The sequence below is a fragment of the Parasteatoda tepidariorum genome, chromosome 11 (genome assembly GCF_982258835.1).
Source record: "Parasteatoda tepidariorum strain Cologne lab strain chromosome 11, Ptep-v5.0, whole genome shotgun sequence".
Lineage (NCBI taxonomy): Eukaryota > Metazoa > Arthropoda > Arachnida > Araneae > Theridiidae > Parasteatoda > Parasteatoda tepidariorum.
In genome coordinates, this window is record NC_141765.1 from 101,130,150 (window position 1) to 101,157,031 (window position 26,882).

At 29.0% G+C, this 26,882-nt stretch overlaps 2 protein-coding genes across 16 annotated transcripts in view; one reads left to right on the forward strand and one right to left on the reverse strand.

The window, feature by feature from the left end:
* LOC147802042 (calcium-dependent secretion activator-like) overlaps positions 1-16,346 on the reverse strand; it is a 55,964-nt gene extending 39,618 nt beyond the window's left edge. For 3 of the 11 annotated variants that reach the window (XR_015430513.1, XR_015430511.1, XM_087155248.1), the window contains exons 1-3: positions 16,178-16,346; positions 10,106-10,285; positions 4,240-4,295 (exon numbers count right to left, since the gene is read on the reverse strand). Coding sequence is in view for 5 of the 11 variants with exons in the window: in XM_087155248.1 (XP_087011374.1) it covers positions 4,240-4,295; positions 10,106-10,276 (227 nt within the window). In the remaining 6 variants the exon portion in view is untranslated. Of the gene's footprint in view, positions 1-4,239; positions 4,296-10,105; positions 10,286-16,069 lie in introns of those variants that run through there. The other 8 variants (XR_015430512.1, XR_015430510.1, XR_015430509.1 and 5 more) reach the window with 4 other exon arrangements.
* A 121-nt stretch (positions 16,347-16,467) lies between these two features.
* LOC107442197 (cell cycle checkpoint protein RAD17) overlaps positions 16,468-26,882 on the forward strand; it is a 28,820-nt gene continuing 18,405 nt past the window's right edge. For 2 of the 5 annotated variants that reach the window (XM_087155242.1, XM_087155241.1), the window contains exons 1-4: positions 16,473-16,602; positions 17,918-18,025; positions 19,416-19,493; positions 23,717-23,852. In XM_087155242.1, coding sequence (XP_087011368.1) covers positions 16,489-16,602; positions 17,918-18,025; positions 19,416-19,493; positions 23,717-23,852 — 436 coding nt within the window. In that variant the 5' untranslated portion in view covers positions 16,473-16,488. Of the gene's footprint in view, positions 16,603-17,917; positions 18,026-18,055; positions 19,241-19,415; positions 19,494-23,716; positions 23,853-26,882 lie in introns of those variants that run through there. The other 3 variants (XM_087155243.1, XM_087155244.1, XM_087155245.1) reach the window with 3 other exon arrangements.

Here is a 26,882-nt window from a genome sequence, read left to right on the forward strand (position 1 = left end):
AAATTGCTAAAAAATAGTGTAAATAAATTCATACTATAAAATAAATTCATATTATCAAGTATACTAAATCTATTATCATTTTCATTTCCATGTTTATTCTTTAAAAATTTCAGTAAATTAAGCAAGGAACTCAAAACTCACAGACAAGTTGAGTATGAAATTACATAACAACAAAAAACAAATTGAATGTGTTTGATGCAATTACATAATCATGTAAATTAAAAAAGATCTCTAACAAATTAAGGTATTAATTGTAGAAAAGAATAAATAAAACAATCACATTACATAAAAATAAACAATTACTCAAATATGTGAAATAAAAGTACGAATATCGATACGTTAATGAAGTAAATTGTAATTATTTCAGAAAACATAAAAATTTATAAATCAACTATTGTTTGAAAATTGTAAATAAGAATATAACGAACATTTTAAAATAATATGCAACATTTTTCTTTCAACATTAAAAAGCTAGATTTCATTTATATTAAATTTTCACGAGCATCAAATTATCATATTTACATCATTCTTAATTAAATAAATGAGTAGATTATGAATGAATATTAGTTTTAAAAAATTAATGACTATTTGCTTAACAATAAAAATACTAAATTAGGGGTGTTGAGCAAAACCAAATAATTCACAAATTAGCTACCGTATGAAACAGTTCAAAGCAAGGTGCAACACATAGTGACACATTGCAGAGCTTGCACTGAAAACGGGATTCCTTTCTCATACGTTTACCGCTTGAATCAAAATTTCGGCTACACATAACACATACACGAGTTGGATTTCTTTTCTGTAGCATCTATATATGTTGGGAAATGTCTGCCTGTAAGGCGGTCAACATAATTTGGATTGGGAGCTGACTTCACGTCTCCATATGTTTTTATCAGGTCCTGAATGAGTTCAAGGCGAAAATTCAAATGTGTGAGAACACCGCCATTTTTTTTAATATAGAACATAGGCATTCCAAACGCATTGATTCAATATTTGACGAAAAATCTTTTTGTAATACTTCTTCTGCTGGTTTCGAACTGTGGGGTAGTAAGCCATATCAACACCTCCCATCGTCGAGTTGTAATCAGTGATAGCCTTGGTTTTTTTTAAAGACTTCCTCTCAACTTCCCCATTGTTTTTTTTTCTGATTTTTTCTTGGTCTACAAAATCTATAGTGTGAATAGTGCTGAGCATCAGTATAGGCTTTTTATCCAGGTACTTAAAAACACAAATTTTACCGAGTTGGAAGCCTATAATTTCACCTTTCTTGAGTTTGTGTGATTTCACTTTCTCAGGAAATCCAACTCTATTTATTCGTAAAGTTCCATATATGTCGGTACGCCTGGTCAGGAGATATTCAGCAAGTTCAACTGACGTGTAGTAATTATCCAATGTAACACAATATCCTTGATCAAGTAGATCCTTAATCAAAGTTAAAACAATCTTTGTTGTTGATTTGAAAGTGGCATTATCCGAATAAAAAGGAATCGTCTTCCCAGTGTATATAATGCTGTTACATATATATCCACTATTGGCTTCACATAGCTGGTAAAACTTGACTCCAAATCTAGCTCTTTTTTTGGGGAGGTAAGTTTTGTACACAAGTCTTCCTTTATAGAGAAGCAACGACTCGTCCACTGAAATGTCTCTTTCTGGCACATAGACTGGTCTAAATTTATCATTTATATGCTTGTATACCTCATAAAGTTTCCATAAGCCTGATTGTGGGTGCGAGTCAGGGTTGTAGTTGGAGTTGTTTGTAAAGTGGAGAAATTTCATCAACAGGGAAAATCTCCTTTCTGACATTATCTGTCCAATGTATGGTGTGGCCAAAAGTAGTCGTGTTGACCAATACCATCTCTGTACGGGTTTTCTAATTACCCCCATCAGAAGTATTAGAGAAAACATTACTCTAATTTCACTGGCATTAGTTTCTTTCCAGTCTCTTACTCGAGATCTTGGAGTTATATAATTTGTTTCCAGATAATCATCTGCGAAACGGTTCGTTTCAGTTGCGATATAACTGACAATATCATCATCGAAGAAAAGGCTAAAATATTCCACTGGAGATGAAGTGAACATATTTTCCTTTAATCCTGGATTTCCCGTGAATGGGAACCTGGGATGAGGTGGTCCATGGTAATCTCTTAATTCACACCAAACTCGTCCATCATTTAAAGACATATCGTCTGAATCAGACTCAGAAGATGAATCCGAAAAAGACGATTCAGTATCCGTGTACTCATCTGAATCCATTTGAACGTCAACGATAGTTAAAAAAAATATTAAGTTTTGAAAATTATTAAAAAATTAAATATTAAGCCTTATGAATAATTAAATAATTTAAACATAAAATTTTCAAGGTTAAAGTTAAAGTATTAAGACATAAATATTATTAAATAAATTAAATCTTAGGCCATAAATATCGCTAAGTAAGTAAAATATTACGTATTAAAGACTATTAAATAATCGAAACATAAGCAGTGAAAATAATTAAAAGATCAAATATAGTAAAATATTTTTTTAACGAAAAGTCAATTCTGAAAGATTAAATAATTAAAATAATTAGTATTGCAGAAAATATAAACACGAGATATTAGAAGAAATTATGTTGTCAGCACTGTGGTGCAGAATTTATATCGCAAAGCCATCGCGGGGATTTGAACCCAGGGAATCTCATTCGAAGGCGAACGCTCTATCCCCTGAGTCATCAGAACTCCTACTTAAACTATTAACACTCAACATACTGCAGTACTAGCAGTAGCACTATTTGTTAAGGAATAAGAGAAAAATTTTTGACATCAGATAATTTATCACCAAAATGTTATTTTTCTAAAAAATACCAAATAGTTACCAAATATTTTAACTTTCTTGTTAGAAGCAAATCATGCTTTCTTATTTAGTACTCAGGGAAAAAAAATTAAGTATTTCTGAAAAAAAAAAAAACAACAATCCCAGGTTTTTGATGACCTAATTTTACCATACTCAGTATTCCATGCCTCTTCATTTTTTTCTTCTGAAGTTTTGTTTTTAATCATTTCCTTTAGAAATTAAATTATATGCAACAGTTATTTTCACAATATTTAGAGTAACTGAACATTTTCTCAAACTTTCTGTTCCCTATTTTAATCAGGCCTAGTTCTCAATTATTTTTAACTCATTAATCTTTCCATTGCTTTCACTAATCTGCAAATCAAGATCATTTCCCCTTTTTTCTAGTTTCTTCCCTTTTCTTTTGTCACTAGTTTTAGACTTTTTTTAAGCTTATCTTCTTTTAATAGGTTAATGACTTTTTCACAAGTAAATTTATATCTGGCTGAAGCACTTAGTTAGTTTGAACTCGTACAACCTTGATTCATCCATAATATTAGAGCTTTTATTCAAGTTAAAGTGATTTAAGCACTATTTTATATAAAATTTCCATTCTTTAGGAACAGCAGCAAAATTTGAAGGATGGTGAAATTTTAGGGACAGGGTGCGTAGCCAAATGTTTGAATCAAAAATAAGCACTTTTTAAAAACTTTTCAAGCACTTAACAAAAGTTTTCAAGCACTCAAAAAATTCATATTCAATCAATGATATTATTGAAAAACAAAAACTTTTTATAAACAGTTTTATCGTTACAAAAACCCCAAAAAGAAACGGGCGTAAATCAAAACAATCACTACTTTCCCACATCACCGAGTGAATTCAACTTGACCCTGAACTCAGAACAAAAGTACCCTTACCCCCTACGTCAAAAAAAGTGTTAGAAGTAAAATAAAATAAACAAGAACAAAATTAAAATAAATTAAAAAGAAAAACATTTCATAAGGATCTGATACTCTTTATCTGAATTGGAGCACTCGGGTTTCGGTTTCAAGTGTGCGTGCATGCACAAGTCATAACGTGGGTACGACACGAAGTCCGCGTGAATGATTACGTAGCAAACTCCCCATTTTTTGTGAAATGCATGGGATCCACCAGATATCACTGAAGGGGAAAAGAAAATTATTCGGAAAAAAAAGCACTTTCTAAAAACGCCAGCTGAAAAAAGCACCTTTAAAAGCTTTTAAAAACGAAATCCACAAAAAAGCACCTTTAAGTACTTTTTACAAACGCTACGCACCCTGTAGGGAGAATGATTAAAGTGATTGAAGTAAATTCATTATGATTATGATTAAAGTGAAAATTAAATGAGGTATAAATCATTAGATCAATATTACAAACTTAAGTCATAAACAGAAATAAAATACTCACATCAAAATATAATCTAGATTCTTGACCACCATTTGGATAGATCTTTTTCTTTCTTCCTGTGAGAAAAATTGCTTACTATTATAAATGATATTTCTAAAATAAGATCATTAGTTAATGATACCTAAATATAATTAAGAGTAGAGTTAAATCTAAAGCAAGCTCACCACCCATTTTTTTTAAAGCTACTTAAGAGGATGCCTTATGGCGAAAGAAAAGTTTTCATCTCACATTCTCTTTCTCCTTGATTATTAATTTAAAGTGCAGAAAAAGTGAGTTCAAACAAGCCTAGAGTAAGCTATGAAATTTCAAATGCTGAAAAGAAAATTTAAAAATATTCAAACTAAAATAAATCATGCTATGATAAGTTAGGATTACGCAATGGAGAATTTCTCTTCTAATAATTTGCTTGCATTTTTTAATATTTTGAAGGATTTTAATCTTTTTTTCAGCAATTGAAATTTCATGACTTGCTCTAGGTTTGCCTGAACTTACTTTTTCTCCACTTTAAAATTTAAATTAGTAATGAAGAAGAAAGAGAATTTGCAATGAAATTTTTTTCCATGGTATGGTGTATGGTATAAAAAAAGGAAGGAACAAAGAAAAAGAAACTTACATGGCCAGTACACAAAGATTGTTTAGTTTACCTCTGAAAACTATACTAAAATGAAAGATACAGTGCACAAAATGCCTTTTGATCTTAATTGTTTGGAGGCCTAACCTTAAATATATTATTTAATTTGTACAGACCATGCTTTAGTGTATTCAACAATTATGGACACATATTAGGATATTTCAGGTTAGTTACAAAATCAAACACTTATAACCCTTTGCACTTGCAAGTACTTTTAAATGCTGTTTGATCTAATATCAGCACTATAGTATTTGAAATACACAATATAGTATTATTATACAATTTTAAAATTCTTATAATATTGTGGTCACTAATTATTAAGATATAAAATTTCTTAATTTTAAAGTGGTGACTGTTTCTGGTGCCTCAGTGAAGACATTGGAGTGCAAAGGGTTGTCACTCAAATCTGGAGAAAAAAAATTTCTTGAGTTTTCCCTGTTCATATTATACACAATATATTAAGAGGAAACAACAATTACTGTGCTCTTGTGTCAGCTATATTAGTCTAGCTATACTGGTTTTAATTGCTGGAAAAACTTAAAGAAATAAGGAAGAGCTTAACATACTAAAAACAAATAATGCTAAAGTAAATAAAATAGTTTAGTATAGCTGAAATATCATCTTTAAATATCCCATAGATAGTGCTTTAAGTTGTCACCACTTTTAAAAGAAGAAAATAAGAAATAGAATTCCCAGTTTGTAAGACAAATCCAGAAGACAAGGGAACTCCTGGATCAAGTATTGAGAGAAATGTATCCTCATGGAGGACTTATTGATAGAACTAACCCGCATTTCTGCTACACGGGGAGGAAAACCACGAAAAACTCCCACGGTTAGCCTGACGGTAAGGGGTCTTTAACCCATGACCTGTCTACCACTTAGGATATTTTTACTTAAACTATTAACACTCAACATACTGCAGTACTGGCAATAGTAACTATCTGTTGAGAAATAAGAGAAATATTTTTGCAATCAGCGGATATTTTATCACCGAGTCCTTTTAAACAAATTTCTTCAATAAATACAGAGATATTTGAGAATATATGGGTAAACAGAAGATAATCTTATCTATGACTGTTTCTACATTAATATGATTGAAACTTGGATATTGGCAATATTAGAATAAATCAATCATAATATCACTAATAAAAATAGAAGTTCAATATAATCCTCATTACAATGAGAAGTTCTTTAAACTTTTCAAGTGAAGTCACTCTTAGAAGATTTGTTTTACTATTCCCAGCTATAAAATATTTTATGCATTTATGAGTAAGACCTTCATCAGGGGTCTGTTTAGGTTTTTCTGAGAGGTACCTATTTTGTAAAAAATTTAGACATAATTTGTGAAAAATTAAAAATTATATTAAAAAATAAACACAAAAATATGTATTTAGCGTTTCTTACGGGATACAAATATAAAATTTTAAGAAAAAGTATTTTGTGAAACTACCGTTTTTCCTAAAGTTGAATTTGTGAAGGTACTGCTGAACAGTAGTAAATTTGGCCTGGACAGACCCCTGACTATACACAAGACGAAAAAATATTCCATTGTTTTATTTTTCTAATAAAACACAAGAGCTTTAGAATGAGCAATGATATCACAGACTGCATATTATTCCAGGATGATCAACAATCAGAAAATTATTGAATTTCATACTATTGAGTTTGATTTAATTGATTCATTTAATTTCCTACGCAATTTTCAGAATAATCATTGTTGTAGTTTATGGTCCTTTAAAAAATGAGCATTTATTATGATACAGTAAAACACATTAGTTCAAGTTCTCAGGAATCTGTCTAGGCTTTTTTAAGAAGTACCTATTTATTGAAAATTTAAAACATAATTTGCGAAAATTAAAAATTATATTCAAAAGTCAACACAAAAATATAATTAAGTAAGAAAATATTTTTAAAATTTGTCACTGCAAATAAAAATCATTTATGACATGCAAATTTCTATATATTTTCCCCCTTATATTCAAAAACATTTTTACAATTGTAAAATTTTAGGCTAAAAATTTCATCCAAATTTTAAAATTCATAAAAATCATTGTCCATAGTTAAATTTCAACTTGAATTTTATAAAAACATACATTTAACAGTACTAGCACAAAAGTTATCCTCATAGGGAGATTATTTTCAACTGAGTCATACAGAAAAAAGTTTTACAGAGGGAAAAAAAATGTTTCATAAAAAAATAAAGGTCTATTAGAATAAATTTACAACAGTGTTTAAGAAAATGTTCGAATATCGACTTCCGTAAAGTTCATAGAGGGAGAGCCCCGTCAGAGGGAAAAGGAAAACTTGCTTTGATATGGCTAATCTTACCACATTGCATTATGAGCAAACATGTGCTATCTTTTTGTAAAAGACAGCTGGCAGAAAAGCTCCTCTTTTTCATAGATAGCAACGAGAATGGGGTTTGCAAGAGAACTTGCTCTTTTAAAATATTTTGTGAAACTACCACTTTTCCTAAAGTTGAATTTGTGAAGGCACCGCTAAACAGTAGTAAATTTATCCTGGACAGACCCCTGGCTCTGTCTGTCAATTTTAAAACTTACGAAGGGTTTATATTTTCTTGAAAAATTCTGTTTCCTATAAAAATTTACATGGAAATAAATAAAGTTAATAAAGTTCTAACATTATTGTTAATTTAATGGATTAGATTAAAATGTAACAAGGCTCATACTTTGGTTCTGCAAAAAAATTCCCCGATTATAAAGAGCAATAATTCTAAAAAATAATGCATACAACAATCAAATAAGTACATCAGTTAAGAAAACATGAGAAAAATAATAATTGGTTTAATATCTCCCTGAGGTATATGAAACCCTGTTTGAGCATATAAATACAGAAAAATACATCAGATAATTATAAAAAAATATTTGCTTTATTTAAGTTCTAAACATACCTGCAATTGCCACTATGCCCTTTTCCAAAGATATATGATATTCTGATTCAAAGATATTCTATTGAATTGAGTAGCAATTTGTCCTGATGTCTTGAAGCAATTTATAGATTTAGGGAGAAATTAGGATTTAGGTAGATTGACACATTTATATTTTATACCCGTTGTTGAACAGCCGACCCAATTTTGGGTTTACGACAATTAACAGGGTTGCGACACAAATCTGGGAAAAAAATTCCTTGCGTTTTCCCTATATATATTATACACAATATATTAGAAGGAAACACACAATCACTGTGCAAATGTCTGAGCTATTATTAGGATAACTAATACTAGTTTTAATTGCTATAAAATGTTAGAGAAATAAGGTGCAGTTCAACATACATAAGAAAATAATACAGCCAATGAAATAGTATAGTATAGCTGAACTATATTTAAATATCCTATAGATTGTTCTTTGAGAGATCAACATTTTGTAAAAGAAGAAAATAAGAAATAAATATTCCTGGTATTTTCTCAGTTTATAAGAAAATATTAAAAATTTCCTGAATTTTCCCTGTTATTTTAGTTGATTTTGTAATTCCCTGTATTTTCCAGGTCTTCCCTGTTCCCCCGGTGGAGTGGCAACCCTGACTAAGGTTCAACTCCGTAGCCTTGTAATTTCAAACCAATCCAGAAGACAAGAAACCTCCTGGATCAGTACGCCCAGAGGCATCGAATTGTTATGGGAACACGGAGGACTTTGCGACTTGACAGATTTAATGTGCATCAGTCACCATTTACTACACGGGGAGTCTTCCGCTGGCCTGGGATCGAACCCACGAACTCTTGGATGTGGGTCCAGTGCCCTACCAACCAGGCTCGATTAACACATTTAGAGGGAAAAAACTTAACCATTAGCTGGGATAGCCTAGTTGGTAGGGGTTGTGAATTCGATCTCCGCCAGGCCATTACTCCCCCTGTAGTAAATGGTGATTGGTTCATGTTAAATCTATCGGGTCCGAAAGTCCTCCGTCAAATCATACCTCTTGGGGTCCTGAATTGAAGATTAATCACTCTCTGGTTCAGGTCAAAACTATGATCTGTGGATGAATGAATGGATGCATGAATGGGTCTGCCCTAAAAACGGGCTGTGAGGTGTGTGTGGTTGAAGTCCTATTCTTGGACATAGATGGCCCCACTGGAAACAAGAAACACACCTTCTGCCTTAAATTTGTTTTGTTTTACCACGCAAGCTTGCTGATTTTGGCAGGTGGCATTAGAAATAAGGGGCCGTTCAAAAAGTACGTACATCCCGAAGGGGGGGGAGGGGATTCGCTATTTTGTACGGTTTTGTACGATGGGGAGGGGGGGTGGTATTATACAAAGTACGTACACTATAAGCATACACCAAATTTAAATTTGACTTTTTCCTACACACTCCTTAAATAAATATTTAATTTTATTTAAAACAGAATTATTTTAATTTTTATGAAAAAGGGGGGTAGACTAATAAAATGTACGTACTCTAAGGGGGGGGGGGAGTAAGACCTTATGTACGGTAATGTACGAAGGGGGGGGAGGGGTTTAAAATTTCTCCATTTTTGTGTACGTACTTTTTGAACGGCCCCTAACAGCACTAAACTTAACCATATTTCAGAATTGAAAAAAATAAAATAAAAATATTAGATATTTTGAGTAACAATTTATATTTATATTTATTAATTATGCAAAAATACTATACTAAAAACAAAATTTTTGCAGTTATATGTACTTAAATACAAAAAGGTGAGAAAGGAAAAAATTGTTACACAGATTTTTTATTAATTAATTAGTTCAAATTCATTATCTTAAGACTAAAATATGGACATCCTGTTTGTGGTAAAGAAAATTTTCATGTGAATTTCTAAAATTTTATTCTTAAGTAATTGAATTCAAAACAGTGGAAACTTTTGAAAACACATATTGGGAAGAAAAAAATTTCTTTTGAAAATTTCAAGTGCTACTCTAATATTTTTACAATTATAAAACTAAAATAAATAATCTATGAATTAGGTTAATATTAAAAAAAATTTGTGAAGGGTCCGATTAAAAGACAAATTATTTTGTGAAGCTTCCATTTTTATGAAAAGATATTTCGTTAACGGACCCAAATTTCTTCTAAGCAGACATAGTTTCACTTATGATTGATTCACTTTATTCACTGCTAAAGTGAATCACACAATGATTCAATTTAGCAAAAAACTGTAATAATACAAATCAAATACTGATCAGCAATTTACTAATATAGACAATTTATTAATTAAAAATTTGATTAAATACACAAATTTAATAACTCAACTTCTTACCTTCATAGTTTTAACCGATTTATTATTATTCACTAATTCTTCTACTTTTTCGAATAAAAATTGCACCTTCGTTCTGTATTCAGTATCTGCAAATCGATGCCTTGTTTTTTGAGTTTCTAAATCTTGCTTCCATCTTCTCTTCTTCTTTTCTACCTTAGACAATCGTCCCATTTCTCCACCCTTTCAATAGAATAAAAAGCATAAGTATGTGCAGGGTATTCTGCTACATTTTGGATTTTCAAATCCACCATTTTCCATGAATAATTCTAAGAATTTTTCAGGACTTACCGAAGTTACTATTTTCACAGACAAAAACACAACAAAAAATTAAAAAAAGCATTATAACAACAATAATTGAAATCAGGGTTTGTTGATTTAAATCAGCTTGTAAAAAGTAAAAAAACAGTGTTTTAAATTATTGATACTTTTAGTTTTGAAATTTATTTTAAATTAATTGTTGCATTAACTAATTTTGGTTAACGAACTTACTTTCTTGGTGTGTGGAAAATTCCAACAAATTTTAAATTACATCCTTAAAAATCTTTTGATTCTTGAGATTGAAAGTACACATTAAAGTAAACATTTAATGCTGTGTCGGTTTCGTACACTCTAAACCGTGCAATCGCGTAGGAAATGAGAAAGCTGGAAAACTTGTGTTTCTTTTTAAACAGCTTAGTGGCAAATAACAAACTATTGTATAAATGTTATCCTTAATATTGCGTACACAATCAGAGCTCATTCTAGGCAGAAAAAAGGGCAGGGTGCAAAAGTTTTAAAAAAAGGGGCATTATTATTCTAAAAAGGCAATAATTTCTTTCTATGGGCTTTACACATTCTATTAAAAAACATCGTCAATTTTTTTTTTTTTACTTTACTAAAAGTACCAAAGCAAATTAATTACTAATTTTTATTAATAAAGTAACATATATACATCAAGTTAATGAGCTAATTAGCTTAGTAATTTATTTAAAATAAAATGCATGCATATATTAATAAAATAATAAATGTATGTTTTTAAGTGTCTGTAGTTATCAGGGATGAGATTAGCCGAAAGGCAAAAGAGCTGAATTTCCACGATAGTAAATTTTACGCAAGTGCAACCCTTTAATAATAAATTCCAGGCAGTTTAAGGTAATAAATAATGTGTTGACATACAATTGTGTACTAATCTATTATTATATAAATGATACATTGATACTTAACATTTAGTGAAAATAAAAATTACCAATTGAAAAAATAAAGCTGGAAATTATATTTTTCCTCAGTTCACATAAGAGACAATTATTACTTGAAAAACTACCTGGTTTAGCAAATTAAAACTACTGAGAATATACATTAATATTTCATTTCTTTTAATAAATACTGTTATGTGATTTATAGCAAATATATCAGTAATATTACTTTTTAAATTATATTGGGAAAAAAACTTTAACAATGCACCGAATCATTATGATCATATTATAGTCTAATCTAACTACAGCCCTTTGAAACATATCAATAACAGTGAAGTAGAAATATATAGTAACTCCTTAACATACAAAAATTGCTATTTTAGTTTGAAAAATTACATGACAATCAGCAACTGTTTAGATAATTGTTTTTTATTTGATAAGAATTTTGATGATGAGTTAATTAACTCTTTTTCCAAAAAAATAAATAAATAAATAAAAAAAATTAAATCCCTTTTTAAGTTATTGCTTTTGTTTGCTATATCTTTTATGTTTGTTATATTTAGTCGTTAGTCCATCTTGTGACAAATCCTATTTTTTCTTCTTTGCAAGAACGGAATGTAAGTTTTGAATATATTCCCTTCCAGTTTCTCTAATGTTGTAACACTTACATATACTAATAATCGTCGTTAGAAAAACAGTCACCTTTATAGTAACTAATTAAAAAAAAAAATTTACTTCTCACAAGAATCGCGATAGTTGATCTTAAAATTGCGTGAATATGAATAACAATTATGGATTTTGAAATCACATGATTATGAAACTAGACATACGATTTTGAAAATGAGAAAATACAAACTGGGATATAGAATTTTTAAAACACGTAAATACAAATCACGATTCATAATTTTTAGATTGCGTAAATACAAATCATGATGCGTAATCTTTAGATTGCATAAATAAGAATTATGACGAATAATTTTTAGAATGCGTGAATGTGAATCCCAATGCCTTATTTTAAAATCACGTATAAATACGAAAATCAATGTTTGATATTATAAACTGCATGAGTAAATCAAGACATTGAATTTTAAACTTGCGTGAATACAAATCGCTACATAGGTTTTTAAAAAGGCGTAAATACGAATCACAACGTACAATATTCAAATCGCATGAATAAGAATCGCAACACGCAAATATGAAAAGCTATGTTTGATATTATACAGGGTGGCCACTCAAATCAGATTTCAAATTTCCCTGATTTTTCCAGGTTTTCCAGATAAAAATCTTAAAATTTCCAGGTGTGTTTCTTTTTTCTCATGAAGTGTAGGATGTATACAAGAAAAGTGTTTAGATTATAAAACATTTTATTCAAAATGTCATTTTTTTAACATATCATTTCGAAAAAAATAATTTATTTTGACAATTTGGCAAGATTTTTTTATTTATTTTTTAATGTTTTGCGCAAAATTTCGAATCAAAAATTACATATTGACCAACAAAACAGTAAAATTAAATATTAATATATAGTTAGTTCTTAAAAAAAACCTTTTCTTTTAAAAAATTAAAATATGTTATAAAAGGTTAAAATGAAATTGAAAAAATTATCTTTAATGCAAAAATTTTAACAATTTGCCGACAAGCATTGCTGTTAGCGATTGTAAAAAAAAATTTGTGATTGGTTGGTTTGCTGAGAAAAAATAATTCACAGATTTCTTTGAATGGGAGTACAAAAGCTTTCAGAAAAAGAGTGCAATATAAAATATATTATTATTGAATTAAAACTAACTAATTTCTGGAGAATTCCATAAAGTTAAAAATACAAAAACACTTTGTTAAAATAGAAAAAAATTACCACCAAAGCATCGGAACAAACTTGAGCCCTAAATGGATTCAGCCCAAGGACAGAATTTAAAAACAAAAGCTAATATCCTAATCCCTTCCTCCACCTCCACCACAATCTTTTCTAAATTGCACAGTCCCATAGCATTCAAAGGTTTCTACATTCGTTTAGCAACTGTGAGAGAATTTTATGTGGCATCATTCTAGTCTAACAGAGCTCTAATGGAACAAATTTTTATGCAAGCAAAGTATCGCTAAGTTGATGATATTTCAATTGTTTGGCGATACATTTCCGTCTAAAAAAAAGTGGGCATAATGGATGAAATAATTTAAATTAGTGAGATTAAAAAAATTATCGAAAGAAAAATTTCCAGCTTGTCTTTAAAATTCCCTGATTTTTCCAGGTTTTTATCCAAATTTCCCTGATTTTTCCAGGTTTTCTCCAGCCCATAAGCAGAATGTTTTTGAATGTTCTGCAACAGGACTTATTAATTTATACAAATGTTCTGCAAGCATTGGATTGGGATTGTTCTGTATGACTAATGGAGGCAAGTGGGCGGAGAGGGGGAATTCGCAGCAAAACGCTGTCACTTATTCAAGATACAAATTGTTCTGCAGAATTACGTTTGTTTTGCGACGTACGTCACAGTTTTAGGCACATTCTGCTTCTGGGTTCTCCAGTATAAAAAAATTCCCTAATAATTCCAGGTTTTCCAGGAGGGTGGCCACCCTGATAAAAATCGTGTGAATAAGAATCGAGATATTAGCAGATTCCAGGCTTGGGACCTCTAAAAGGCTTGTCAGAAGCAGCGTCTTTTGAACTAAAAAAATCGGATCTATTTGGAGGGCGGGTAAAAAATTCGGAAAATCTTATCTGCTGCGAGTAAAAGGGGAGAAAATAGCTAAAATAAGTAAAAATGAGAAAGGATTGGTAGCTATGTAGTTTGAATTTTCTGTTTCTCTTTGAAAATCAGTGAATTTTCTGAAAAAGCGGAATACTTATAAAAAAAGTTAATTTTTTAGAAAAATCTGAATTTTTGATAAAAAAGCTGAAATTCAAGAGATAAAAGTGAAAAAAGCAGAAATCCGCTAAAAAGCGGAAAAATCTCATTCCTGAGTTATGATTTAATAATTAAAATTATTAATAATAATTATGATTTAATGATAGTGAAGCAACTGCAAACTTTCAAAGACAAGTTCAACAAGGAGGTGTGATGGCTATTTTTCCTTTCCCATATAAATTTATGTAATGACAAACAAACTAAATAAAAAGAGTTGCAAATAAAGAAGGGTTGAGGAAAGAAAGGGCAAAAAAGGTATGAAGTCTATTACACCAGGGCATTAATTTACTTCAGGGGCAACAGGGTAGATTCTTTTGACTAAAAGGGCAACAGGGTGCTGCACCCTGTTTACCCTGCCTAGAATGAGCTATGCGTACATTAATATCAAATCACAGAATAAAAATGTCTGTTATTAAAATAAATAACCCAGAATTAGAATTGTGCTTATCAATAACTTTTTTTCTTCTCATAATATGTTTACAGTATCTTTGACATTATCAGATTTTCTATAAAGAAATTTTGTGAAAAAAATTCCAATGAGTACATAGATTTAAAAAAAAAATTTTTTTTTTTAGCTTAACTTATCCATTTTGATATTTTATTAAAAATGAATACTTTAATATAAAAATGAATAGATTAAATATTTATTTTCTGATGAATGACTACATTTATAAACACAATCTGTTGCATTTATTTTGTCATTTTAAAAATAAAGAGAGAAAAAAAAGAAATCACATTTTTAAATTAAAATTATGGTTTGCTAATTGAATTTTTGTTTTAATAGTTAAAGAATTCTTTAAATTCTCTATTTCATCTAGTATTATAATGAAAAATTGTTTAGGTAGTTAGTGTTTCTAAAATATTGTTATAATCCAGTTTCAATAGTAATTTAATTTTGATTAAACATGAATAATAAGTTCATTTATAAAGTTTTTTGAATCATAAATCAAAGTTCTTACAGTGCATTTAAATAAAAATAAATCTGATTTTTAAAAAAAAAAATCATGAGCCCTTATTGAAATGACAGGTATAACCAAAACTGTTATACTCTGCATTTTCATATTTATTGATTTTAAACTTAAAAAAACAGAGTAAAGAAAGAGTTGAAGCAATAAAATAGCTGAAAAAAATACAAAACTAAATGCTGTTAGATATATATGTAGTTATTTTAAGCTGAGAGGTTATTTTAAGCTGAGCTTTAAAGTTAGTGTAATACAAAAAGCCTAAACTAGAATTTTAAACTGATAAAATAAAAAAATTCTGAAATTGCAGAAGTTTTAAAGATAATTCATTCTAGAAATGATGTTCTATATTTCCTTTTTTGAGAGAACACCAAAATTTTTAAAGAACAGGATAAAAACATTTCAAATTTTAACAGAATATGAATGTGAGTGGGGATTTAGCAACAAATTTAGATATTTAGAACATTATGATATTGGGAGAGAAGGGGGTAAATTAAAAATTAGATTTTTCCGCGACCTAAACCAGTGACTTTCCATTATTTTTTTAAAAAAAATAGTTACAAATCAAGACAAATTTTGTTCAATACCGAAATTTATGACTTTCTAGGAGTGCGGATACCCTGAATAATAGATTCATTAATAAACAAAGAAACGCAAGCTATTAGAACATGAGCAAGAAATTAAAAATTTCAAAATCGCGATTAATTTTCCTTCAATGTGTGAACATAAAATATGAAACATAAAAGTAATTTAATTTATCACGAACTTATGCTACGTCAATTTATAAAATTATAGAGTTTATTATTCATAGTATTTTAATTCAGACTTTTAAACAATTAAATTGATGGAGCAAAATAAAAGAAATTGACTGAATTAAAGAAAAAGAAATTAGCAAATCTAAAAAATTAAGTATAACCAAAAGAACATTACTGAATAATAAAAGTTAGTGACTGTTTAAAGATGAGGTTCAATGATTATCTAAAAATATTTTTCAATTTGAAAAACACAAATTTAGAGAATAGAATATAAAAATAATACTTGTTTGCCAAGCTCCACGCTTAGAATAAAGTTATTTATTCTTGTTTCTGCTCGTTTTTGAGATGTTCATTTAATAGTTCGCTGTACGTTTTTATCTTACCCCGTATAAACTTTGAATTCCAAAAAAACTGAAAAGTCACAGAAAAAAAGTAAGCTAAAAGCGTAAAAATATTTTCGTGCAATCTTTCGTAACTGATTTTAAACCAATTCCAGTTTTGAATTCCACCAGAACAAAGTCATTATGCTTGACAATAGAGGAAGAGCGATATTTTAAAACTTCTTTCATTGTGATTCTAAGACTTCACTTTATTATGGTCTCTAAAGGGACTTCACTAAAGCGCAAACACAAAGATTTGTTTCAGGGCGGGAATGATAATTCAGAACATTACTCGACATGGGTCGAAGAATTTTCACCGACTGATGTTGTAAGACTAAATATTGTACAACTCATCTGTTCCCTTTTCTCAGGAACGGGTAGACTATATTTTGGTGGTGCCCCTTGATTCCCGCCAAGTTGTGAAACCCAATCGTGATTCTGATTGATTTAGAATTAGATTCTAGCGTTATTTTTAAATGTTCAATGGTTTATGTAATTTCAGAGGTCCGGTAGTTCTACATTGGATAAGGTTAATCTTGCTTCTGGTCCTAAAAAAGACTGCAGTAAATAAGATAAATCTTAAGTTTCTGTGTGATTTGAATAACAATGGAAAAAAAGCAGTGATTGACTGGTGTATGAATGAAGGTTTAAATAGTAATAGATATAAATGTCCTGTTTGTGGGAGTTTTTTTCCTTTTCTTCCTGTGCTTACTTCATTAATTTTTGTTTAGACTCAAATTGCACTTTTTTGGGTTTATTAGTTTTGCTTATATTGGGTTCAATGTAATTTCGGCTCCCTCTTTTAACTTGGAGCACCTCCCATCGAAATTCTCCATGGCCATCGAGCTCCAGAACTTGCAAACCTTGTTATCGAGACTTTTGGAGGACTCTAATCTTTGCACTAGCATAGACACGACAACAACATTGTAATTTTATAAAGTTTTGGCCGATGCTTTGTTGAAATTTTCCAATGTTTTATTGAAATATTATGTTTTGGCCGCATTCCTGTTACCATGGTGTTCCACGCAAACAGGAATGGCGCCAAACATAAGTCGCCAAGGGGCACCCTCAAGTTTATTTTTACCCTCTTATTAATTGTACTCTGATAAAAATGTACTTGTACATTTTTATCAGTGCAAATCTGAAACTGCTCTTTATTCTTGATCTTAAGTATATCTTATAATTTTTGAGATTTGTACTTGTGAAGAATAAGATCTATGGTTTTTTTTTTATGTTTTGAAATTTTGATCCAAATAGAGTTAATTAAAATTTCCTAAGTGTATCTATTGTTGAAATAGCAAATTTATTTGAATATCAATAGTTGTTGTAACTACTTTATTTTTTTTCTTCTATTTGTTTGTTTCTTACAGATTGACTTTTTACGAATCCTTTGTTCAATTAGTTATTTTTCTAAGTACAATACAGAGACTCTTATCCGGAAATCAGAAAACCAAAAATCCGGAACGAAATTTGATAAATTTTCCCCACTATTAAAAAAAAAATTTTTTCTTCATAAGATTTTTCTGTCTTTTTTAAAAGGTGTTTACTTTACCATCATTTTAGAAATAAGCATTAGTTTCATACTCTGTCAAGAGAGGTAAGAGTCTTGTACTAAATAACATCAATCACTCCCTTCTACATAGGTGTTTCTTTTCAATCATAGCTCTGTGAGAAAGGGTGACTTATTGAACATCTGTTTTCTTATCATCTGGCCCTTAAGCAAAGGGAGTCATTACTGCCAGTTTCTTACAGTAAGAATATGTCGATTACTTTGTCCAGAAGAGTTAAAATAAATAATTTATTTGTCTTCTTTGATTCTTGGAAATCTCTTAAAATATGCCCTACAGGGACTGCAGAACTCTTATTATCTCTGTACCCCTTCTTTTTTTCCTGTTATTTCTTATTTTTTTAAAAAATATCTGTAATTTCTGCTATTTCCCCTTTCAGCATAGTGACAGCCAAAGAAATGGGAATAATGTCTCAAAAGGTCAAGTATTAGAACTGCACCTGTTTTTCAATTCATTCATTTTGAATGGGGTGTGAGGAGGGGGCAGAACATGGTAGAACATGAATTATTTTTATTATGTCTGCTTGCTAATTTAACTGAAAACTGCTGGTTTAACTGGAGTAGAGGAGAAATAAAATCACTCATCTTGATGAGGAATAAGATTGTGATACACATGTTTTTCCTTCTGATTTCAATTAATGTTTTATCAAAATGTTGAAACCCAAGTTAAACTCTTCTAGATAGTAATTGCTTGCCAGAATCGCGGCGATATTGTCACAGAACATTACAGACTTTATTGTAGAAAGAATTTTCCTTTGGGAAGTAAAAAATTTCTTTTTCTGCAGAAATTTTCGAAAGATTTTTTTCCCCATCCAGAAATATATATTCAAACGATGTCTTTCTAGCTCATAGGAGGAGGGAAAAGAAATGCTCGCGATTTTTCCCTTCTCATTTGAGATTAATAAAGAATAACAAAGTAAAAAATTTTGTTTTTCTCCAGAAATTTTGGAAAGAATTTATTTTTCATCCAGAATTATACTCAAATGTTGTCTCTCTCAGACATAGGAGGGAAAAGAAAAGCTCTGAGTTTTCCATTTTAATAATGAAGTAAAAAATGGAGTGGATGGTTTTGAGTCCTGAAGCAGATAATGGCGAAGTAGAAGAAAACAATGTGGAAGATAGAGTCCATCTCCCCCTTTTTTTCATTTTACCTTTGTTCATTTTATATTAATCCTGTATGTATTTTTATTTCATTATTTTTTTTCTTTTATATGCTATTAATCTTATGTATATTACTTTATTATTTTTTCTTCTTTTTAGAATTATTTCTAAATAATTTTTTTTGGTTGGGTTTGACAATAAAAAAACAGCATTTTGTAGCGACTTAGAAAACCGTAAAAATCAGTTATTCGGAATAGCGATGGTGCAGATCGTTCCGGATAATAGGTTTTCTGCTGTAGTAAAATTTGCTTGATTTTTTTTTCTTCTACCTAGATATAATAAAATTTCAATAAAGAAGTTAAATAAAAATTTTCTTTTACTTAAAAAAATTTTCTCAAAATTAATATTTCATATTTTATTTAATATGTTTTTGTAAAAAATAATGAACTATTGATGAACTATTTTCTTTTTAGGAAGAGCTTGCAATTCATAAAAAAAAAGTTTCTGAAGTACAAGTCTGGATTCAGACTGGAACTAATAAACAGAATAAAGTAAGTTTTTGCTTTCTTGTTTTATTTTGAAAGGGCAGTTCCTCTCATTCAAATACAAATGCAGTAAAGCGAATTTTAAGTATTTATATTTTTAATTAAATTAATGAAGGGAAAAAGTGGGGCAAGACCTGGTAGCTCGATTGTGTTGGAAATTTGTTGTTTTCTAATGAACAAACTCTGATTTACACTTAACTGGTGAAGAAGAAAGATGATGTAGATGTAATTGCTCGTTCCCTTCCTGCCCTGAAAGACGCATTTCTTGCCCTTGAGGTGGCTGCAAGATAAATGGGCTTAGTTATAAATGTAGAGAAAAAAAATATATATTATTCTCAAGAAACAGAGTCCCATTCTCCTATCTTGTAATAGATTCTTATGGATTTGAAACAGTAAGGAGTTTTATTTACTTAGGATCAATTATTACCATTGACAGCAGAATGTCTCCTAAAATTAAAAACCGACTCTATTTGGCAAATAAGGCTGAGAAGAATTATTAAATCTAGGTTTCTTTCTAGGAAAGCAAAGTTCTTAATCTACAAAACTCTTGTCCGGTCAGTCTTGACATGCGCTTCTGAAGCTTGGACAATGACAAAACTGGAAGAAAAGTATTCGCAATATTTGAGAGAAAGATTTTGTGGAGTATACATGGTGGTGTAAATGAAAACAATTACTGGAGAATGAGATATAACTTTGAACTATACAAGATTTATAAACGACACTATACAGTATAGGACCTCAAATCCGGCATTCATGGCACCGATGAAATTCCATGTTTCGGAAATCCCTCGGAATTCCAGTTTCAAGCTAAAAACTAATAGAGATAAAAAAAACAAGCTAACAACTAAATATGATTAAAAAAAACAAATTATCAGTTAATAACTAATAAGAAAACAAAAGAGTATAATTTACATCAAATAAAAAAAGCAGCAAAAGGGATAGTTCATCTTGTACCCCAAGTGGTTCTTTTAATGTCAAAAGGGTGTGGCTAATTTATGGTCAAATTGGAGAGGGAAATGTGTGGACTAACCAGTAGCACTTGCATAGCTGTCAAGATTGATTGATCAGTTTTTTCCAACTTCCATTTCTTTATTTTGTTCATTGGAAATGCAGGTGTTTTTACTTTTCCCTTTATTTTAAACTGCTTTAGAAACAGATGTTTCCTTTGACACTGATTTATTTTTTTTCATGCTTTTTTTTATTTTTAAAAGATAAAATAAAGTTACTTGCTTCAGCAGAATAAAATTCCAAATAAAAAGAGAATATAACTGATTTTTTTTCCTCTTATCAATAAAAATTTCTTGAAAAAAAAAAATGAGATCGGATTAAGTGCTGCCGGATTAGGGGTCCCATACTGTATTATTAAATACATGAAAATAAATAAAATAAATTGGATGGCCCACGTGATTCGAATGAGTGATGACAATACAATAAAAACGATGCTGCTTTATAAACCAACTGGAGCATGAAAGAGAGGAAGGCTATGGTTGAGATAGGCTGCCTCGGTGGAGTCTGATTTTTCTGCAATTAATACAAACAATTGGAGATCAAAGATAAATCGGAAGTCCTCATGGAGAAATCTTCAGAGGAAGGCATTGGCCCACATTGAGCTGTCTGGCCAACTATGATAATGATGAGTAAAGAAGGAAGACCTACAATTTCGTTATGTTGTTGATTAATTGAAGTTGTATGTGTAAATAAGTTAGAAGTTTGTTTTATTTTGAATTTTATTAGAAAATGTTAAAAAAATTCCAGTAATTCAAATATATTTTCTGGTTTATTATTCTCCAAATTGTTTTTAATTTTGAAATGTACTGAGCTATGCACAGTAAATTATAAATAAACATCTCTCAAAGGCATAAAGTAAGCGATTGCTTTTAAATCTGTTGCTACAAGGAAAAAAAATTGAAATTCAAACTTCTTTTATCATTTGAGGAAATTTTGAGGGTGAGCCCTGTGGCAGAATTTTTTCTGGCTTTCTGCGACAAACCTAACTAGAACCAATATCTCTCTGCGAGATATTTTTATCGTTATAAATACAGTACAGAACCCGTTATCCGGAAATCGGAAACCCAAAAAACCGGAACGAAATTCGATACATTTACCTGCCATTTAAAAAAAATGTTTTTTTTCCTCATAAGATTTTAGGATTTTTCTTTCTTTTTTGAAAGATGTTCACCTTACCATCATTTTGGAAATAATCATTAGTGTATTACTTCATCGTGTTTTATTCTTTTTAAGATTATTTCCAAAAAAAAAATGTTTTTTAGTTGGGTTTAACAATAAAAAAACGGCTTTTTGTAGCGATTCAGAAAACAGGAAAAATCAGTTATCCGGAATAGCGATGGTCCCGATCGTTCCGGATAATCGGTTCCCTACTGTATATGTGTAATGAATTCATAATAATAGATGCACTTCGTGGTTATAAAAAGGCATACATGCATAGAATAAAACTGTGTAATTGTTTTTTTCTTAATTTCATAATATAAGTTTACATTTGTTTAAGTTTAAATTTGTATAATCTTATAATAAAGAAAAATTATAAATGTATAGATCTGCAAACAAATGCTTACTAGAGCATAAATAAGGATTACCCAGAACCTGTAAAAAGATAGAATAAAAATAGCTAAGAATGGAGAAAAAGATTAAATTTAGATTTAGTTATCAGATTAGTATCAGTTTAAAAAAGATTTGAAGTATCAGTTTAAAACAGTATGATTTAATGTTTTATTATAGTAGTTATATCAGGTACGGAAACAAATCAGGTGAAAAAATTAATATTAAAGTTGAATAATACTTAATATAAAATATTTTTTTAATCATTTAAAGCATGGTAAACAATTGGCTTCTGTATTCACTTTGTTAATTACTTTGGAAGTGATAAAATTTTTCATTAACTTGTTACTGTTAAAATTCGTAAAATGTACAGCGTAATTGGGTCCATACATATCAATTAAGCCTGCTTTTATGAACTTTCGATTATTTTTGTATCCAGCTAGTGGTCTATTTATTTGAATAAATGTTCTCTTATCATTTGTTCCAACATCTTCATTTCCTTCTTTATATCTTAATCTCTGTTTATTTACACGGTCAATAATTGATCCCCATGTTTTACAAACAGCTTCTGAAATTGGTATGTTAAGTGAAGAAGCAAAAAAATAAAAGTTGGTATCCTACTGTTTAATTCTTGGAATGCGGTTTTGAATAGTAAATTTTGAGAACAAATATTGTCATCACATAAGTAGCAATGTAATTTGGAATACATCCATTTATTAAATGCAGAAAATTCAAACCAAAGAGTTTCCCTCAAAACTGTATCTTTTGAAACAAGGAATTTCATCCAATATAGAGTTAAAATTGCTTTATCAATAGGAAATTGCTTTATCATCTGTTGCTACTAGGAAAAAAAAATAGAAATTCAAACTTCTCTTAGTCTTGGCAATTTCCGGGCAGAGGCCAGCGAGAAACTAAAAAAAACATCGCAGAAAGGACTAGCTTAAAAGGTATTACTCGCTTAAAAGGTAAATATTTTTAATAATATTTAAATACTCGTTGCTATTCCTGGACAAATATCTACATGTTTTTTTTAAATTGCAAGTTTAAAATCTATTTAGCACCTTATTTATTATAGTTAGCATGACAGATCACAATATGGAAATATCCCTCATTTGAGTTAAAATAGCTTCCTCAAAAAGAAAAAAGAAGAATCTGCCCTGACTAAGGATTTCATAATTAATGTTATGAAAGTGATTGAATTATCTTCTTAGCTTAATCAAAAGCTTTCTTCTTTTAATATTCACTTTATTTTTTGCATCAGAAATGATGATAAATCAAATAAAGTAGGAAGTGTAGGAGGTCCTCTCAATTGGTTGTTGTTTAGGAAAAAAGTTACATGTTATCTATTTAGTTTTTGTGAGGAGCGGTTCTGGTAATAGTATGATAATAATGACAAATGTAAAGAGCACTTATGATGCTACAGAAACAGATATTTGAATATATGAGCGAATTTTTTTTAATGTAAAAAAAGTTTTATTAAATGTTACTCAGAAATGATACATGCTAAAAGGATTATTTTTCAAAATTTAAATGTGTGATTTTTTTAAAAATAAATATTTAAACCATTTAAATTATGATTTGAGTAGTAATCAAGCTGATTCTAATTGGCGTTTACTGATTTTTGTATTGTAACACATTGTTGAAAAATTAATGTACATTTTTGTTTAATATAGGAGTGTTTCCTTATTTTGAGTGGCCCACCGGGTGTAGGAAAGACTGCAACGGTCAAAGCTTTATGTAAATCTCTTGGTATTGAGTTATTCACTTGGTCAAATAAGCATCAAGAAAATGCCCAAAACACATATGATGGTAATTTTTTTTCCTTTCTTGAATTTTATTTAAAAAAATATTTATTATGCGTAAAATTGTTAAAATATAAGGTATACAATTTTTCCTGTGATATTTATGTTTGACTTGCCTTCTTTATTTTAAAAAACCTCTGTCAAAATACATTTTAAAATAAAAAAATAAATGAAAAGATGAATGATAAAAATCATGATTAAAAGGTAAAAAAGAAATCAGATTTATTTGATTGAAATCAATTTTGTACTTATTTGTTTTAAATTTACCAATTTAAGATGCAGTACAATTTATAAATATTTTTAATAACAATATGAACCAAAACTTATGAATAATATGGTTAATATTATCATACAATTATTAAAAACAAATCCAACAAATTATAATTTTTATTCAAGCTCAACAACCCCATGAAGTGTTATAACATTAAGGCTATTTTTAAATTCGCTAGGTATTTACAATGGTAAGCAAGTTGCAGACATTGATATAAGAGTATAATAACTATTTCTAATTTGAAGAAATAAAACTTGTAAAATCCACAATTAAAATCTATTTTTTTTAAAAAATATTAATCCATTCTAAATCCCTCATAACTTCCAGAAAGCATTTTATTACTTTTCTAAGAGTGCTAATCATTAAGTTATTTTTAACACAAAAACCCCTCACTTTCTGAAATGGGGAGTCCATGATTTATCAGAAACTGACGTCATCTGTTCTTTCCTGTCTGCCATTCATTTACAATCATTATGTTGAGAATGCCATTATGTCTTGTCTTCGTTTAAATTTTCATAATAAAATCCAATTATTTTAGATGGGAAATAACTATGTGTGAACAAAGATATATAAAATAAACTGTCTCCTAATTTGGCATACTGAAAATGTGAGCTTAATCTAACGTATTTTTATAATATTGTTTAATTTCAATGGTACCCATTGAAACATTTCTTAATAGTTGGCGAGATTTTTGAGTTCTGAATGTTTAGGAATTTTTAGTTCAATAAAAAGGTTTTTGTAATGAGTTATGGATGTCTAATATTACTGATTAAAATAATGCATTATAAATGCAAAATAAATTTGTACTTTAATTTTTTTAGCCATCTTAAACTTAATTTTAAAGTATATTTCAATTTAATTTTGAAGATTTATTTTCATGTTAAGTGAAAAAAAATGTTAAATCTATTTTTTTTTATATTGAATAGTTTTAGATTTAAAAAATGTAGAAAAGCTTAAGTTATTGATTTTATTTATTTATTCTAGCTTGAATTTAATGCAGGAAATTATCTTCAGCATAGCAGTAGCCTTTAATAAAACTTGTGAGCCCAGTAAGAATTTTAATTCATTCTTTCAAAATATAAAGATAATAATAATAAATAAATAAATAAAATAAGTAAAAAGAAAAAATTACAAAACTAATATATTATAGTATAATTTATTAATTTTATTTTAATTGCATTAATCCGGAAGAGTATTAAAATCAAACATGTGTATTTATTTAGTTCCACATTACAAAAACAGGAATTAAATTTTATAAATACCATATAAAAATAATTTTCGCAGAATTAAAAATGTTCAAAAAAGATATCAACATTACTGTCTCTATAATCATTTAATAAATAATTAAAAAATGTGCATTAGAATTTCTTTTCATTTTGCATAAGGGTCATTCTCACTGAAAAGGTATAAATAGACTAAAAAATTTTCTTAAATTAAAGTAATTAAAAAAGTGATAAAAATTACATAAATACCTTTATTTATTTTTGTTATATGTCTTTATAATAATGGTCAAGTTTTCTATTTTATTTTTCACAAGATTTAAAATATTTTAAATTCTGCCTTGTCCATGGAGGACATGTAATAGTCAACTGAGGAGACATTTTATGTTATAAAATATGAAATGTCAATGAAGACTAATTCATTAATTATTGGGTACAACTGATATGAGTTTAACATTAATAAGTAAATAATAAAATATTTCATTATTAGAGATAGAGCTACTTCCGATTAATCATGCTGCTATGAAAGGAAACATCCATTTTTAACCTAGGTGTACAATTTTTTAAGTAACTCTTACTGAATATTAATAAATTAAAATGTAAAGACTATTGAAATAAAAATTCAGATTCCATGTGAAAGTTGAGTGTTGAGGGTACTCTTTAATGAACATTTTATGCAAATTAAAATTACTGTCATCTAAATAACGTTTTTGTTTCTTCTTTTTTCTTCTTGTTATTGTTTCTTTTTTCCCTGGGCACAAACGACTTGCTCTATCAATTTCTAAAAGTTTAAGTGCATTTAATCACGATTTTTCTGTTAAATCTTTTTCTGATACAGATTTTAAAGTTTCTTTCTCTTTTTTTTATTTTTTTATTTTTTTACTTTCTTCAAACAATATAGGGTTTTCTTTTCATTTCTGTCTAGCTTGTTTCATACTAAGTTTTTTCCGTTCCCTTCTCTATTGCATTTAAACATTTGATTGCTTTCTTTTTTTACATTTTGGTTTTGCCATTGTTTTCCTAAAATTTGAAGAGAAACAAAATGTTAAACATCACAGAAATTATTTAGAAAAATTGCCAATATTTACTTCACCGATAAGAAAAAGTTAAACTTAATTGATTTTCTTTAAAAAATAAAAACAAATTAACACATTTGTTACATTTAAAAAAATATCAATTAAAAGAAAATAGTTTTTTAATTACTAAAATTGTATTATGGTTATCTAACACATTGTCTCTTCCATTGACTGTGACATAACAAGTCCACGGAGGAGACAAAAACTAGCTCTTGAATTTTACTGATTTTTAATTTTAAAATTACAATTTTTTTTTACAGTTCTTTTTATTAAATATACTATTTTTGCAATCTAAAATTCATCTATCAAAAATAAAATAATTTTCTCTTGCCTTCTTTATGATGACCACGGAGTATACGGTGAGAACTTTGCCAAACCCCGGTTGAACACAACAATCCAAAACTGACACCAAAGAGAACAAAAACAACTGATAGTTAACATTAGAAAATAGAATGGTTACCTTTCCCAGC